Genomic DNA, 18,685 nt, shown 5'->3' on the forward strand with positions numbered 1-18,685 from the left:
ATTGCTAAAAGTACCAGAGTTCATTAACAATCAGAGTGGATTTGTGACTCAGTGCCCATTAAATTTTAGTTAAATATAATAGATTATAAAAATAATTAATTTAGTAGTAGATTTTAATCATAATTGATTATATTATAACACAATTTGTTTGGATACTGTTTTTTTAAAATTAATTTTAACAAAATTAAAGACATTTGAATAATTTAATCAGAATTAATTTTATTTATATAAATTATTATATAATTTAATTCTTAAATACTAAATATCAATTTTTTAAAAATACAAAATTTGAATTTTATTAAAAAAAAAAGTTGAGAGAACAAAGTTTGTTTTTATTTTTATTCAATGTTGTGTCTTTTTTATAATTTTTTGGACCTTTTTTTATAATTTTTCTCAACATTTTTTATTAACTTGACAGAAAGTTGATCAAAAGAGCTTAAAGGTCTGTTTGATTTAAGAAAAGAAAAAGAAAGATAGGGGGAGAGGAGGGGAGGGAGAGGGGAGGGGGGCTCCCCCCCAATTTGGGGGGAAGGTTTTGGAGGGGAGGCTCCCCTCCCCCCAACCAAACACATTCTAAGAAAAAACATGTGCCTTATTTATAATTAATTTTTGACCTTTTTTAATTGCTTAGGTAAATTAACTTAAAAAAATCAATTTTTGAGGTAAAAAATTAGTTCTATCGCTTATCCAAACGCACCGTTAAACATTATTGTGGATAAAAGTTCAATGAACTAACGTGTGGTAGGGTCAGGTCTAAAAACTTTTAGCACTTTATAAATATTTGGTGTGACATTGTATGAGATGTGTGCTATATCTGATTTTTGAAGTGTCACATGCCTGGAGTATCTTGTGAAAAATTGCATTGAACCTAATAGATGAAGATTTCTAACCGAAGGCAATCCAGGTTCGATGCAAAAGTAACACGCACTAAGAAGTGATTTAAAATCAATGATTGCGTATATTCATATGGTTGTTAAGTGGAAACAGATCGACCCAATCTGACTTCAAAAATTTCATAGGTATGGTTATTCATGCAGCAAACAGATGTTTCGGGAAAGGAAGTGGGGTTTCGACCTTCTCTAAAACTTTTAAAACTGAGAAGTGTGTTACTGGTAGAACGATCAATATTACTAGTTTACATTTTACTTTACTGTTTTAAAAATGTAAAATGTAAAAAAATTTAACTGAATCTCAATAAATTAATTAATTGTCTTACAATTAACATAATTATTCTATATCTACACTTATTTAGTAACACGTATCATGTAAAAATAAATATTAAATAATTTATTTATTTATTATGAAAGTTTTCAAAAAAGTGTATCTTGAAATAATAAAAATACTTTATATTTTTTTAATGAATAACTCTTTAATTTTTTTTTTTTGTAATGAAGGGAATATGTATTTAAAGACAAAAGGACTTGCCAAATGAAAAAAATTTGTGTGAGAAAGTTTTTGGCCCAATCTACCGATCCTTAATAAACCTATCAAAAGTGGGTTAATTTGGACTGTGTAACTGTGTAAGCCGGTATTTTTTTTTTTTTTTGGTTTTTCTTCATGTGAAATTGAACTTGTTGAAAACTATAGACGGTTGATATTGCAACTCTCAATTTAAAAATATAAAATATTTTTAATATTTTAATTTATAATTATTATATTTTTTTAAAAAAGTCCATAATAAAAAATTATTTATATTTATTTTAGAGTATAATATCTTATTAAATAGGAATAAATATATAAAGATAGTGTATATTAATTTGATAATAAGTAACTATTTTATTAAGAAGTAGGATTCAATTAAAAATATTTTACATTTTTTAACAGATGAACTGAGGAGTAATAGTGTGGTTAAAATTATTTGATTTTTTTTAATGTTTAAGTTAAAATGATGCGTTTTGTTAAATTGTGTATTAGCATAATTATAAATTTAAATTTTTTTTATAAAAAATTACACAGGCTTCTAGTTTCATCGCTGAGCCAGGTCAAGCTTAAAAAATATAGTCAATTTAAAATGCACGGGCTTATAAGTTTGAGTTCTTAAACATCTAACCAATTCTTATTGATAACTCTAGTTACTGGTCATGTTTCGGAATAACATACAATGAAATCAAGTTTTCAATCATGCGCCTCGCAACTTGGACAAACAGGTTAATTCTCTGGTTAGGCATGCTCACATTATGGAAATTTGATTTTGTCTTTTTATTCATCATCCACTTTCCATCATAGGTGTGGATGATGATGAAAGAGAGTAGTTTTTTTTTTTTTTTTTGTTTCTTTATGTTCTTTGTATCTATTCGTTTGTTTTAATGGATGTCATGAGTTTTATTCAGAAGCTTTCAACTCATCTTGTGTTTAGAAATATCCATTGTTCATTTTTGGCACGTAGATTAGCAGGGTTAGATTAAGAATGATTGTTTATCTCCAGTTTGTTGGAACCCGCGAGCATATATCTTAAAATAAGAGAGAATATAATTGGATGGCTCAACAATTCTAAGACGAGGACACTTATAAATGATTATAACACTGCATCTTAAATTTAAAATATCTCAAGACATTAAATTTATAATCCTTCACACTTGCGCATCTTCTTTAGTCTAATTTTATTTGGCATGAGATTTTTCATCACACCCAACTAAGGCAACTCACATTTAACATTTCAATACAATCATATTTGACAATTGAACCGAAGTAACCTTGTGATGAAAGGCGTAGTTTTAATACTTGTTCTCATTCTGTAAGTTAAGCTTGCACTTTGAATGAAAGTTCTTCCGTTCTATTAAAAAAAAAAAAAAAAGACATGCGAGGTTATATGGAGTAAATTACTTGCACCAAGCACCTGATAAATCCATAACGCACTAGACATTGGTCCGGGTGATTGGTATATTAAAGGGTCCCAGCCACGTAATACAATATTGTGCTCAGGATTAGGATTAGCTTCGTCACATCTCCGCAGCCACATGATTTAATTTGGATACCACCACATAAAAAGAAAGCCCTTGACATATAAATTGCATTAGATCGAATTAAAAAATTAGCATAAATTGTAATAAAAAAATATTCCTTTTACTCGATCATGAAGAAGGAAGCTCTGGAGTATAGTGTGACGCGTCCCGGAGGATGCTGATTCTCGTACATCAACTAACGTCTGGGCGGACAACGAAGGGAGCACGTGTCCTGCACACAACTTTGGAAGTTGGAATAATAACCTTCTCAACCGCCCGTCGTCAGGGTGTCATTAGCCTCCTCTTTCTAGATAGGGTAGGCGAATAAGAATTGTGCCACGTGTGTCTGGTTTTTATTAAACAATTAATAGCCAGTTTATCCTCGATATAAGGTTTAGTTGATTAATTTATTGGAATTAAGTAAACTGGTCAAATTAATTACTTGTTTATTAATTTATCATTTTTCATAAAAAAATAGGGTAAATTAGCTCACTGGTTAAAAAAAATCCGTGCCCAAAAAATGCAACTCAAATTTTAAAAATTTGAGAATATAATAAGTTTACATTAATATATAAAAAATTTATTATTAATATGTAAATAATGTATTATTAAAAATTTAAAAATTTATAAAGAGTTTATTATTAATATATAATAACATATTACTAATAAATATAATAAATTAATCATAATATAAAATATAATAAATATTAAATTATTTGTTTAATTTAATTTTATGATGTGAATTATATTTATAAAAGTTCCGAAAAAGGAGGTATCACTTTCTCTAAAATACTCTTTTTTTTAAAAAAAAATAAAGGTATTACCTGTGATAGCAAAAAAGAACGAGGAAAACCGTGAAATTAATGAGACAAATAATATTGCCATTTTACTTTTAAAACTTGGGGGAGTATTATACCTCATCCTGTTCTCCCCACACACACGGAAGTTGTTTTTAATTAATTCATTGAAATGAGGCAGATAACTCACTCATGCGGTTTGAAAGGTAATTTTTTTTACCCTAATTAAATGTTTTATCTTTATAAATGCAGATTATTGCATACGCAGCGTTTTAGCATGCGCAAAAAAATTGTGAAATGTTGCATTTTGAATAAGGTAATTAATGGTTCTTATTTTTATACAGAATAACTTATAAAAGGGTAATCAATTTTGGATAAAAAAATTGATAACTAAACTATATATTCAAAATACTTAAAAGGGAAAATATATTTGTAGGTCCTTACAATTTCATTTAATTTTAAATTAGATCTCTATAATTTATTTTATTTTAATCAAATCTTTATAATTTTATCTATTATACATGTTGACCCACTGAAGGGTAAAATAAATAATGAATTATTAAATTTTACAAAATTAAAATACTCTAGAAATTTGTAAAAAATTTAATTTAATGTTTTTAGCTAAAATTGGAAAAAATTGATTTAATCCACTGTTTATATTTTTATCATAATTTTATAAAAATTCTACATGTATTAAAAATATTTAGAAAATAACCTAATTATATAAATTTTTTTATAAAAATTATGTAATTAATTTTAAATTTAATAACATTGTAAAAGTTCTTAATTTTTTTAAAGGAAAAATATAAGGATTTTAATTTTTAAGGATTACAAAATTTAATTGGTCAAACTTTAAGAGCTCGATTAAAATAAAATAAAATGCATGGACTTAATTCAAATTCAGCAAACTATAAAAATATATAGACAATTAGATATGCTTTCCTTCCTTAACATTATAAACTCATTTTTATACAATATTCTCTTTCAACTTTAAAAATAATGTAATTTAACACTCACTGTTAACAAAAATTAACTTTAACTTTTAATTGATCAAACAATGACCAAAAAGGAACAAAGAAATGATTATTTTTTATAATTTTTGAAGTCCTTTTATGTCATTGTTTGATTAACTAAAAGTCAAAATTAATTTTTATTAACCATAACAGCTAGATAGCATTAATTTTAAAAGTTAAAAGAGAATTGTTGAATTTGAATATCTCAATTTATATAAATAAATAAAGTAATATATGCGTACTTGAAGAATTCATGAGTACTTGAGAAATCTCGATTATCTCGAGTGTAGGCAGGTACCCAACCCATGAGTTCCCAGAGCCTTCAGAGAGTTTAGAGATAATGGAAGTAGAATAATGAGTCGTGTATTTGCAGTTATCGACTAATCATCTTATATAGATCAGATCAGTAATCGTCTTATTAAATAATAAATAATTATATATCTTATTATCTCTGACTTAGTCAGTTAAAAGACAAGGAACAACTGACGACTATTGGGTTGTGGGTTGGGCCTCTGCCCATTGGGCTCACTTGTGTGGTCCTCCTATTACGGTCCACACAAAATCATACCAATTTATTTGGGCTTATTAATTAATGTTAATTCATAATTAAATAAATATTTCAACAAGAATATCATATAAAAATAAATTTAAAATCTTAGACACTCGTTAACTTATAATTTAAAAATATTTTACTCTCTTACCCCATCAACTTTTATGGAAGATAATTTACATGTAAGAATAAAAAAGAATATTTTATAATATTTTCTCAATGGTTTCTCTCTCTCTCTCTCTTCCAACAATTCTTCAACCCATATCTTTTTTATTAAAATATTAAGGATTTTCTCTTTTTCCTTTTCATATTTGGATTATTTTCATAATTAATATTAAAATACAAATAATATGGCATCCGAGATTATATGATGCAAGATTTAAATTCTTTAAAATTAAGGTTCATGTATAAAATTTTTTATTTTTATTTTATTATTTTTTAAAAATATAAAATATTTTATTTTTAAAAAACTATAAATTTCGGAGAAAATTGCACGTCTCAAACTCAAAGAATTTAGTAATGTTTCAACTTAGGTTTTACACCACCCACGAGCTTCATGGCAGTGCTTTTACTTTCTCATGGCGCAGGCACACGTGACATACACGTAATCATAAATCAATCAACATAATTACAGAGAACTTAATTATACACACATGCAAAAACTGTTAAGAGGAGGATTAAATGAAAAAAAGATACTCTATATATGATACGAAGGAAGGCGAAGAAGATATGAAAAGACGAATGGGAGAAGGGATATCACTTGTTGTATGAGAATAAACACCATGTGATGGTGGACAATGATCAAATCATGCATGCACGCACATAAAATCTCTTGCCAACGAAACAGTGATTCAGATAATAAAAATAGACCCATATTTTATAAATATATAAATTCAGATCTTCTCAATACTATGAAAATACTGTCAATGGATAATCCATTAGTATTTTTATGTGCTATTTTTAATCTCAATATTGATGAGCTCGTGAAATTTAAGTTGATCAGATTTTTTTTAATTGGCGGAAAAAAGGAAAACCCCTCTTAGGTAGGATATGGCTAGTGGGGTTGCAAAAGTGGAGCACAGATAGAGCCGATAGAATAGACAGAGAGTGGAGTCACACACAGCAAGTTTCAGATTCTTTACGGCTCTCGTTGATCATAATCCACTTGTTTATTTAATTTAAATATAAATATTAAATGTTTGCAAGCAAATAAGAACCTTTTTCAAAAACACAAAAAGATGAAAGCGATTATTACGACAACGACCTCTTGTTTGTCGTCTACCCCCTCCATGGCGTTGACGCGTGCTCTTATCTGTCTCTGACCTTTCTGGACCTTCACCGTTCCATCCCACCACAACCCCGCCATTCTTCTCTTCTCTCCATCATCCATTTATTTTCCTCCCCCTTCCAAAACATGCCTTTGATTTATTTATTTTTTTTTCATTTTCCATTTCATAGTATTGTTTCCATTTTAAATTATGGGATAATCTAAAAAAGGATTATATCTCAAAAAATAAAATAATTTAATAAAATAATTTTAATATTACCTTTCCCTCTTCATTGTTCATGTTAAAAATACATTAAATGAAAAAAATTTAAAAATTTATATATTTAATGAATTTTATTTGTATGTATAACTTTATCTAAATCTATCTTATAAAATAATATTAAAAATCAAGTCAACTTAATCAATAGGATCCTAAATTATTGAAGAAATATCTTGACCATTATTCCTTGAATCAACTTATCTAATTTTCAGTATCTCAATTCATACACAACAATTTTTAAAAAATAAATTAAATATTTTATTTGATTCAATTAGTGTAAATAATCAATACTCCCCCTAATTTCATTTATAAAACACATTTTAAAAAATTTATTTAATCCTATTTATAAGCTACAGTATAACTTTTTAAATAATATTTTTAAAATTACCTTTCAAAAGAAATATGATATCACTTTTTAAATTTATTATATAAGAATATCTTTAAATTTTTAAACATTTTTGTTCTTTTTTTTTTAGGTTAGTGGAAATGATTTAGGGGTACAGAAAGTTGGGTTACATTCTTTTAATTTTATCACGCAGAAGAATTTTTCGGTGAAGATTCTGATATTTTATTTCTTGTTTTCTTTTTCTCTGCAGAATTATGCTCGGGATATCTGATATATTAATCAGGGAAACACTGCTCAGAATCTAAACGTTCTAAACAAACATGTAAAAGTGAATCCGATCCCTTTTCGTGGAACGGAAAGATTCTCGTTATAGCGATGCTCCACGCACGTCGTTCAAAAAAGGAGGCGGTAGACTAGAAACTAGATGCACCACAGGCCACAGGCTCCCCACCCCCCCCCCCCAACAAAAAAAAAAAAAAAGCACACTAACCCATTTTTTCTCAGATAAAAAAAACACTTCAGTTACGAACGTCTTTAAGTGGGACAAGCAATACATTCTTATTAAAACCTACATGCAATTTTACAACAGAAGCGCTACTTCCCATATCTCGCTCATCCTGAGAACTAGGTATACCATCCTCTGTACAATGACCTGATTAACACACCCATTTTCTAGCATATATATAGGGACACTGCTATACTCTATTTTCCCTGAATTTGTATTATCCCATTCCTATTTCCATAAGATAACACTGATTATTGATTATTGATGATTCTTCAGGGCACTAACCTATCTAACAGTATATGAAAGAACTTTATACCTATCCACACTCCTCATCTTCATCATCATCATCTGATTTCTGTTTGGTTTATTTAAAATGGGGCCCTGTGGGGTATGCCTTTTCTTCTCCTGGCATTACGGTGGTTGTAAATCGGAGGGGTGGCCGGAGAGATGCTACCGTTGCCGTCGTCTTCTTCAGAAGCTGAGCACCTCTCCTTCCCATGGTTGTAAAAAATGATCGGATCATCCATGATCAGGCGGTTGAAAACATGAGTCCTTCGAATCTTCCTAGGAGTTGACGATTCATCCGACTCCAGTATGTCCTTGTTGTTCCTGTCCCTTAGCGCAAATGTGAGTTCTGAGCGACCCTGCTTCATTGCTCCGAGCTGACATATCCATAAACACACACGTATCATCTATCTGATTAAAGCAAGCAGAGAAACAAGTGATATCAAAGAAGAATCACCTTACAACCCAATGAACAAAATCTGAAAGAATCGAGGAGGCTTCTGCCACAAATCTCGCAAGTGTTGGTGACCCCCTTTCCTGGTCGTGGCTGTGGCCTCTCATTGAGAAAAACGATCTTGGCACTGTTGATAATGTAGGTTTGGACGCAGGAAATGTCGATGTACTTCTGAATCTCGTTCACTCTGACCACGTTATGGTACGAGGACCGTCTTATCTACACGCATAGGTCGGTTAATTGAACAATCATTAAATAAATTTCTGCGACTCAAAAAAACTCGGAAACAAAAACGCAGGCTTAAAGGTCCGTCCAGGTTCAAACCCTTATGATTACAAAAGATACTAATAATGGCCTGAGCTAGGTCTCGGCCCAACCTGCACGATACGGTGATCTCTGTGATGAATCAAGCAGTAAGAACAGAGGGCGTTTCCCATACAATCCAAACAGAACATGTTGCACTCGCTCTTATTCGAATCGCCATGGATTGAGCAGGTAACGAAGTAGTCTGCTTTAAGCATTGGTTTCAACCATGGAGGGCCCATGTCACCCTTGTCGAAGTTACCTATTGGGCTCACCTGGATCGGAACCGAATAAGATAATCATTTTGAGCAAGAAAATGAATCAGAGACATCTGATGATGCAGAGAGGGTGGGGGGTCAAGTCGAACACGACAAGATAAGAAATACCATTATGGCGAGAGTCAAACACTTGGAATACTTGTTCGTTGATGATGATTATCGATAAGCAACCTCTCCTGCTCCGGAAAATCTGAATCAGATTATATATCAATCTGCGAGCAGTGACGAAGCAGAACAATGAAATCTCCGTCAGAATGAGTAGAAAGAACATTTCAAAATTGATAAGATAATGGAAAATTGAAGGATGGGTTGAGAGATAATATCAGTGTATTGAGTTGCTCACTTGGCTGCTTGATTAGAGATGGAGGTGGGGGGAACAGAGAAAAGTGAGAGAGATGAGGCATGGGTCAGAACAGAGGTAGGGGGAAAAAGAGTAGAAGAAGATATCGCAGTAGCTCCGCTAAAAAGGGGAATTTATGAGGCGGTCACTGGAAATCCCATTTCAACCTTTTATTATTATTAATTATTAATATTAATATTAATAATGGGATAGGTTAAACGTGGCCCAGTGAGGGAATTTGGTTTGTTTATTATTTATGCATCTTGTTCTGTCCCCAAATTTCGAAGTGTACACCCGATAAGGTTCAAGAACATTTGGCAACGCTGGGAAAAGCGGGCGTTCGGTTTAATCGAATATATAAACGAGATGATATGGGTGGTTTCTTCATGGCTGTGATAGTAAATTGCTGTCACAGATCACAAAAAGGGAGAAATATCAAGAGGATCATTTGAAGAATTTAGAAACGTAATTGCAGAAAAGTCTAATGTCCTGTTTGTTATGATATAAATGAAAATGAATATGAAAGTAGATCTAGAAGTGAAAATTGGCATGGTTATGAGATTTAAAACATCTTTGGTTTGTCTATGAAATTTTGATATAATCTTGATTCAAACAACCAAGATATACTTCAAAAAAACTACATTAATAGAACCTTAGCCCCAATCCAAATTCAAAACTATTGCGGCTGTCGTTGTGAGATGTTGCCAATATATCCATTACCAAAAAAAAAATTATCGGCAAACCCTTAAGATCAACCGATCACCACCTAATCTTTAAGCCATCACAAACATCTCCAACAAATCCTTGTTGTTTTTCTTTCGGTTACTACCCCTTGAGATCAAGGTTCTTGAAAGGGATGAAAAGGAAGATGAAATCTGCCACTGAGATTCAGCCAAATGTATTGAATGAGAGGAAGAAATGTGAAGAAGATTAATAGAATGCAGGAGAGATCATGAAATTGCTAGAGATCATGGATAGTCAACGTGTGGTCACTGGAAATCAACATGTGGTTGCTAGAAGTGGATCGAGAAAGCGCGATTGATGCGGGGAAAAGAGAAGGGGGAAGAGAATATAAAAAAGAGATAAAGGGATCAATAGAGATAATAGATAGAAGAGAAAACTCAAAGGAGATGCAAGACAATAATAATTCTTATTCAATTGAATGTGCGTTTACAAAACAAATGAGCTTAGATGCTATTTATAAGGCTCAACCTTAACCCTAAAATTAAATTTGAGAAATTTTAAAATCTTAAAATTAAATGAAAAGATAATAATAATTTAAATATTACGACAATTAAAACAAAATTTTTTTAATTAACAAAATATCTTAATAAAATATTTTTGATCTTCCAATCTTATAAAGTCTTCAATATTTTTAATTAATTCTTTTTTTTTCTTCTCATTATTTCTCCCCTACTTAAAGAACTCTCTTCCGATGAGTAAAATTGTGGATATGCTCTAAAAGTATAACAGTATTGAGAGATTCCAAGTCATTGCTATATTTGGGAAACCCTTTTAGCAAATTGGATATTAATAAATGGCATCAAATGAATAGCAAATAATTTAAACATGTAAAATCATAGAGTACGAGTCTGAAAATTCTTTCCAATGAATGAGATAATATTGGAGGGGACTATATGGTTCAAGAACAATTTGTTCTTTCAGAGCTGTAATAACCTTAATACTGTGTGGTGTAATAGACCAATAAGGTAAAATAAGATCAGGATCAAATTGCATACCATCATCAATAGTTTTAAAAGAAAAAACCATCATGGGTATAATTTGTATATGCAATTGTTCTATCATATTATTGACTTCTACTTGTTTTTCAGCATCACCTATCTTTAGAATGGGTATATAATCTTCAGCATGGTTTAAAACCTCCCTCATGTCTATATCATCACATACCTTGATCTCAAAATTATCAGTGTTATTACTTTCTAGTACCATCGATACAGGCAAAAAAGGTCTTTGTTAGGTGTATCACCTTCAAAAGTCAAAGATATCAAGGTTTTTATGTGGTTTTAAGATGCTATCGATAGGATTATAAGTTCTTCCTTGTGATATGAATTCTCTTTCTCAACTTGAGAGCAATGCTCTTCTTGTTAATGTTGATCAAAGGGAGCTTTAAAGTTCATCAATTTTATCTCTCGCAAATTTAAGGCGTGAATATATCAAATTCAAGTTTGATTGATCAACTAAATCATACTGACAGGGACATTGATAATAATTAACATAATCATAGTAGTGATGATTAGTATAATCATATTGACAATGGTAATTATATTGATGACAATCAATATAATCATATTGATGATGGTCGATGTAATCATATTGGGAATTAAATGAGGTCATAACATCACGATTGAATGTGGTTTTTTTTAGGTGATTGCAGGCAATAGAAGATGAGATCTTTTCTTTTTTTTTTTTTACTAAAAGGCTCTAATATCCTATTTGAAAAAATGCTTTTAAGTCACCATCACTAAAAAGTCAATATCTTATTCAACAAGTCTAACCCTCTAAAAATTTAAAAGTTCTTTAAGGATCAAACATGCTAAACAAGTAACAACCTGGGTAAAGTTTTTACAGTGACCTCCAGGGGCTTGAAAACTCCTTAAGAAAATCAATGGAAACTTCAACTAGTCTAGAGTAGATTTTGACCTAGGTGTAAGGCCAAATTATTTATAAGGTGATTTTTTTTAGGGCTAAATCAAAGGAAAAATCAAATTAGTTAATGAAAGAAAGGAAAAATGGAATGGTAATTAAATATATGAAGGAAGGAAACAAAATATGAAAAACAAAATAATATAAAAAGGAAGGAAATATGGTAGAGTTGTAAGATCCTCTTCCATCCAAGACATAATTAACTCCAATTCCTAAGTACTAATGAGATTCGATTTAGGTAGTTAATATATAAACCAAGTTTGAAATAGTTAGAAAAGTTGGGATCCGAAGTTTACAAAACCCAAACCATTTTCAAAATTCTCCAAATAGACAAATTAGAGTTCACAATTATGCAAAAGTTTGGGATCATTCACAAATGAGTGCATTTATTAAAGAATTTGAAAATGATAAAATTTTATAAAATTTTAGGGCATGCGCTGCTACTTGTCGAATATGCGCCACGGCATGTTCGCCTCTATGACATGCATTGTAGCTCATGGCACTATATGTTGAGTGTAATTGCATAAATTTTGACAGTGAATTATGCTGTCAATGTGACAGCTTTCAGGGCAACTTTCAAAACACTCTAATTCTCCGTCCGATGTTCGATTGACGCGAACTAGTTGTTTATAGAAAGCTCTTTCCAAGCTTAAACTAATGGCGTTGGTTTTAAAAGAAAATTATTCGTCAATCAAAATTTAGACACTCTTTTTAAAATTTATACTTTTTCAACAATTTTCACAAAATCAAGTATCCAATTTATTTACTAAAAGCCATTGGCCAGTAACACTCATTTGACTATATGCAAAACGTCAAAATTAACTCATGCAATGCATCATATCACATTAAGTTAAATACTCATAAAACATACAAGGGAGAATTTAAGCTTATTTCCCTAAAATGATTCATGATCTATATATAATATGCTCAACTCTTACTTACATTAGTATTTTGACCTATCACATATATTTCATAACACCAACTCACTCCTTAAGGTTCAAAATACACCTACATCTCACAAAACAAGTAATGCAAGTAAGAACTAAAAATAGATAAAACATAGTTGGCAATTTAAATTGTCAAGTACGCATAGTGACTCGAGAATAAAGAGGCATGCTAAAGTAAGATCGCTATCCTATGCCTCTGGGAGTTTTCCTCTTTCTAATCCTCTTAGCTATTCCTTATAATATTGAAGATAATGGAGTGAATATAATCACTCAGTAAATAAAGTTTAATTAACTCATACTAATGCATGTTGATTAGTTCAAATGCAAGTGGCAATAAAAGTCAATTCTTCAAACCATGTAAAACATTAAGAATATATATATATATATTCACACTTCCAAGTATAATAACACAACTTGGGAAATAAAGCTTTTCAATAATTTTCATATCCTATTAAGGTTATCACACTATATAACCACAAATACTCGGGAGTAATTAAAACTCAATTTATGAATATCTTTATTAAGGTCACAATACAGACAACCATGTGTCCTTACTTACTATATACATGATCACACCTATCTTATATCCTCCTTATTCCTTTAACACGATATTATGGGGTTATAACACAATAGGATAGTCTATAATCCATAATTTCCTCAGCCTAAACACTTGTGAGGGGATTACTCAATCAAGGCACACCCAACTTACTTATGGAATACAGTTTTTCCCATTTCTCATACCATGAGGTGTCATATACCCTAACTAGCTTTCTTGTTGAACCAGTGGATAGATAATTAGGTCTGAGTTTCTCGTTGAACTGGTGGGACATGCCTTTGTTGAACAAGTAGGATAATATGGATACAATCAATTCGAGCAAACCATCACTCAGATGAAAGCCCTACCACGTGGATTTAATTCTTTACTCTTCTTCCTAGCCAAACTCTTGCTTCTCAAGATCATGTAATGCATATTCATGCAAAATTCATATTTAATTTAATTCGTAGCACTTCACATATACAATTTCATTGAACTCCACCATTTTAACAAATCGTTGAACTTCTCAAACACATTTTCATTGAACTATAAATTATACAAGTTATCGAACTCCAATTCAGACAAATTATTAAACTTTAAATTTGAAAATCATCGTACCTTACACATTCATAATCATTTAACTACATACATCTCAAGATTATTGAATTTCTATCAATGCAAATCATTGAACTCCTATTTTCATAATTGTGGTACCACATACTTTGAAAATCATTGAACTTCACATATTTTAAAATCATTGAATTTTATTAAATCACCACCTCCTAGTAGGCTTTTTAAGCAAAGCAAGCCATATTTGCATTTCAATCAATTCCACATAGTTTAATCATCGTTTATCAATTAATAACTAATAAACACACAAAAGTTTAAGTTAAGATTCCCCTTGCTGCCTCAAACCTTTAAGAGATTAAAGGTTTCACCCCTTTAATACTCACTCCCAAAGCTTTCAAGAAGTTAGAATGGTGTCAATAATAGTCACTCTACAATTATTTATAATGCAAATCATCAATATTTATATTTGAGCTAATTTTCATCACTACTTTAACATTTTTTAATACTCAAGGTTTATTCTTAACTCATGTAAAAGTATCCACAGGGTTTCTTAGCTTCCTATAACCCTCATTAATATCAATGAGCCCTTTATTGGTCATTAATGGGACCACATTATTTCTAACCACCATATTTATAAAAATTTCATACATTTAATGTCTTTCAACCACCAATCATTATATAATCATAAATATCAAATTTACTTAGATCAATTTGCTTTCATTAACTCTATTTAAGTTAATGGATTTAGACTCATAACCTTTATAGACCGAAAAATAACATTATCAATCAACCTTAACTCCTACCATCAATAAAATGAAAGAAGAAAGAAAGATTTAAGAGTAGGAAGCTTACCGTTGATGTTTATAAGCTCCAAAGTACCCTTACAAATTGGTTTCTTGAAGCCTTAGCATAGCTCATTTGCCTCTCCCTCGTATTCTTCATTTTTCTCTTATCTGTTGCATTATTTTTGTGACTTATGACAGTAAAAATGTGATCATACGTCGTGGTGGATGCATAATGCACTGTGACGCATGGCACATAAAGCTTCTTTTAGACATGTTATCACACATGTGCTGTGATGGCTCATTCACAAGCCACGATATGTGGCACAGAATCACTTTCTTCAAAAATTCTTCTTCTTTCATCCCTGGGTGACCGACTCTTCTTCAGACCCATGTTTAGAGCTGAAATTGAGACTAAATATGCTCGTTAGGTCTCTCTAGCCATACATGTCACTAATACATACTTAATTAATCTAATTGAGCTTATTTATTTTGGTTTAAAATCGAGGATGTTATAAGAGTGGCTTAAAGTGAAGGAGAGTGGAAACAAATAAGAATAATAGTAAAAGGGAATAAGGAAAAAAGATAAATAGTACAGGACCTAAAATTTATGATCAGAGAACTTTACTGAGTAACTTAAAGAGTCTTAAATTATAAACTCATCTCCCAAAGCCTTTCCATATAATGATTCTTGGTACTAAGAAGGGGTTTGGTAATAGAAGTAGAGTGGGAACCTGGCCGTGATGCCAATTGATGCAGAATGAGAAAGGAGAAGTGGGAAAAGAACATAAAAGAGAGATAAAGGGATCAGTAGAGATAATGGATAGAAGAGAAAACTTGAATTAGAGACAAGATAACAGTAATTTTTATTTAATTAAATGTGCTTATAAAACAAATGAGCTAAGGTGTTATTTATAGGTCTTAACCTTATCCCTATAATTAAATGCGAGAAATTTTTTAAAATCTTAAAATTAAATAAAATGATAATAATAATTCAAATATTATGACAGTTAAAACAAAATATTCTCAATTAATAAGATATTTTTGATCTTCCAATCTTATCAAATTTTAATATCTTTAATTAACTTTTTTTTCTTTTTCTTCCCAATAAGGATAAATGAAAAATGATGAGTTTAAAAACTTGGGTTTTATCATGGAGACCAATGGTGATTGGTGGAATTGAAACTATCATGTTAGAACAAACATCCTTCTCAATTTCACACCCGTATCTCTCATTTTTCATCATATCAAATCATCCTTGAAAAATTATTGTGAGCTCAAGATTTTCAATTTTAAAAATTTGGATGTCAGCTATTAAAATTTTATTGCTTTGTTTTTTTTTTAAATCACCTTGTTTGTTAGAGCTTGGACACGAGGGTTTAGGGTCTTAACCCGTAACCCTTTGATTCACAAAAAAAAAAAAAAGATTGTTGTTGAATCAATAAAGTCCTCTAATTATAGCATTGTCTTAAAAAAAAAAGCATGTCATAAATTTAGTTTTCATGATTGTAAGCATGCATGAATGCATATTTTCTTTTTTTTATTAGAGGGAGATTGAGTTAAGGATAAAATTAAAATTAAATAAACTTAGTTTTCAAACTTTTTTTAGGGAAGTTACTGATTTCGAAAATATTATTATCTATTCTCATAATTAAGTTATCAAAATCTAAATATAGACTTATTAATGTCGTATTATTTATTTAAAAGCTAGTTGGATTTGTGAAGATTCAAATTTCAACTTGTCAACATTCAAATTACGGCTCATTAATATTTAAGGAATAAGTTATCAACATTTAATTATCAATTAGTCAAATTTAAGTAACTTGTTCCTCGTACATCAACAAGTTGTTAATGCCATGTTAAGTAATCACACACGCACGTGTATGTCTTTTGTAGGTTTATTTCGGCAACCATTGAATAATATCTCAGTGGAGCTAATATTAGCCATGACAAAGCTTAATTCTTGCACTAACAAAACGTTAAATGTGCAATTGATAGAGGATATCAAAATAAAATCGTGTTAGTTTAGGAACATAACCTTAAAACACAATAAAAACAAAAGAATAAAAAGATATGGATGAAATTTATGACGAAAATAAAGAAAAGAATGAAATAAACAACAAGGATAATAATCAAGGATAACATCCTCTATAGCACCTGTCTCTAGAAACTTCAACCTTCAAAGACACTACAAAAGTTGATCACGTCTGTTTTTCACACGATACCACCATAAAGCACTCAGGCTTATAAAAGTTATAAGCTCTAAAATGAATAATTTTGTTCAACTTCTCTTCCATTTACAAGAGGAAGCATGCTTAATATATATAAGCTCATAGAGAAGACTATTTTCTAAAATTAAAATCCTAATTTTCTAATATTAAAAGAATAAAGAAAATAACATAAAATAAAGGAAAAAATATTCAGCCACACAATTTAGGAGATGTGATCCTAAAATTATGGGATTACAAAACTTAAAAATTAAAAATAATATAATTAATTATAATATTTGACTAAACTCAAATTAGAAAACTGTGATTAATCTTGCTTCTTAAAAAAGGGAGTAAAGTCGAAGGACCACTAAAATATGAAACAATTAAGGAGACAATCAAGGGATTATAAAAGATTCAAAATCATGCCACCTTTGACTTCTTCACCCGGGTTTCATGTCTCCTTCCTTGCAAGAGGCTTTATTTGTGGTCTTTACTGCATTGGGTTAGGGTTTGCACTTCTTAGACTTGACTCTTCATGAATATGGATATTAAGCACATTATACACGCCTAGATGCTCTCCTTTGGGCTTGAGAAGAGTGCCCTAATACTCTCCAAACTCTTAAACTTCTTGCATAAGATTGAATAAGGCTTGCTTCATTATTTTAGTTCGGGTTCTTATTATTGAATCTCTAATATGTTATAAAAGGTCTTTAGGTATGTTGGATTGAAAGTGTTGGGCTCTTTGCTCCTTGCCTTGAGCTTCTTTCATGCCACCGTACTCGTAATTACTATACTCAAATTTTATTGTCATGTCATTCGTGCCATGGGATCTATTGCCAATGAGAATTTCACACTTTCTTTTTTATTAAAACCTACATGTCATGACTTAATTGGGTGAAAGTATATTAAATATACAAAACCAAGTGTATAAATCTTGCCCTATTATAAAATCTAAAATATATTATAAATATTTTCAATATTGTTCCCAAACAAAACAATTTTTTTTAAGTTATTGAACAGTAATTTTTTTATAAAATTCTTTAATTTTTACAGCAAAACACAATTAAGGCTCAACAGATGGGCCCACATCTTTAACCTAAATATGAATCTAAGAAAAGTGTTATTGATTTTTTTTTTTTTGCTCATGTAGTGTAAACTATTGTATTTTAATGTTATATTGATTTTTTTTTTGTAGAAAAAAAATTACGTTGTTGGATTTACAACTTGTTTGGATAGATCATATAATTTATTTTTAGGGTAAAATAATCAATTTTAGTAAAAGTTATCCAAACAGTCAAAAAATTAAATAATAAATTGTTAAGCCACAATCACATTTTAAAATGAGTTATGAGATGTTACTTATAAATTTAATTTAACTATTAAATACTATATTTTACTTCTTAAATAAAGTTTAACAAATTTAATAATATTAAATATAATTTTATTAATTATTTAATTTTAAAAAATATTATCCTTTATGATAATTTATATAATTAAAATTAATTTTTTAAAAATATTATTTAAATAAATTACATTACAATATAATAATTATATTAATTAATTATTTTTATAATCAATTAAATCTCATTAAAATTCAAACTGGCCTTAATTTTTTCA

The 18,685-nt window shown here is 30.0% G+C and overlaps 1 protein-coding gene across 1 annotated transcript; it reads right to left on the reverse strand.

Moving 5' to 3' along the window:
• Positions 1 to 7,728: 7,728 nt before the first annotated feature.
• On the reverse strand, positions 7,729 to 9,517 carry LOC129318545 (protein RGF1 INDUCIBLE TRANSCRIPTION FACTOR 1). Its single transcript, XM_054963385.1, has 5 exons — positions 9,364 to 9,517; positions 9,129 to 9,232; positions 8,817 to 9,017; positions 8,443 to 8,658; positions 7,729 to 8,362 (listed from the first exon to the last, which is right to left on the reverse strand). Exons 2-5 carry the CDS (start codon positions 9,129 to 9,131, stop codon positions 8,069 to 8,071), a joined length of 714 nt encoding a protein of 237 aa, XP_054819360.1. The 5' UTR covers positions 9,132 to 9,232; positions 9,364 to 9,517; the 3' UTR covers positions 7,729 to 8,068.
• Between the last annotated feature and the right edge of the window lie 9,168 nt (positions 9,518 to 18,685).

Source organism: Prosopis cineraria, unplaced genomic scaffold (assembly GCF_029017545.1).
Source record: "Prosopis cineraria cultivar Desert tree isolate PC_DT_omini unplaced genomic scaffold, ASM2901754v1 PC8, whole genome shotgun sequence".
In the NCBI taxonomy this organism is placed as follows: domain Eukaryota; kingdom Viridiplantae; phylum Streptophyta; class Magnoliopsida; order Fabales; family Fabaceae; genus Prosopis; species Prosopis cineraria.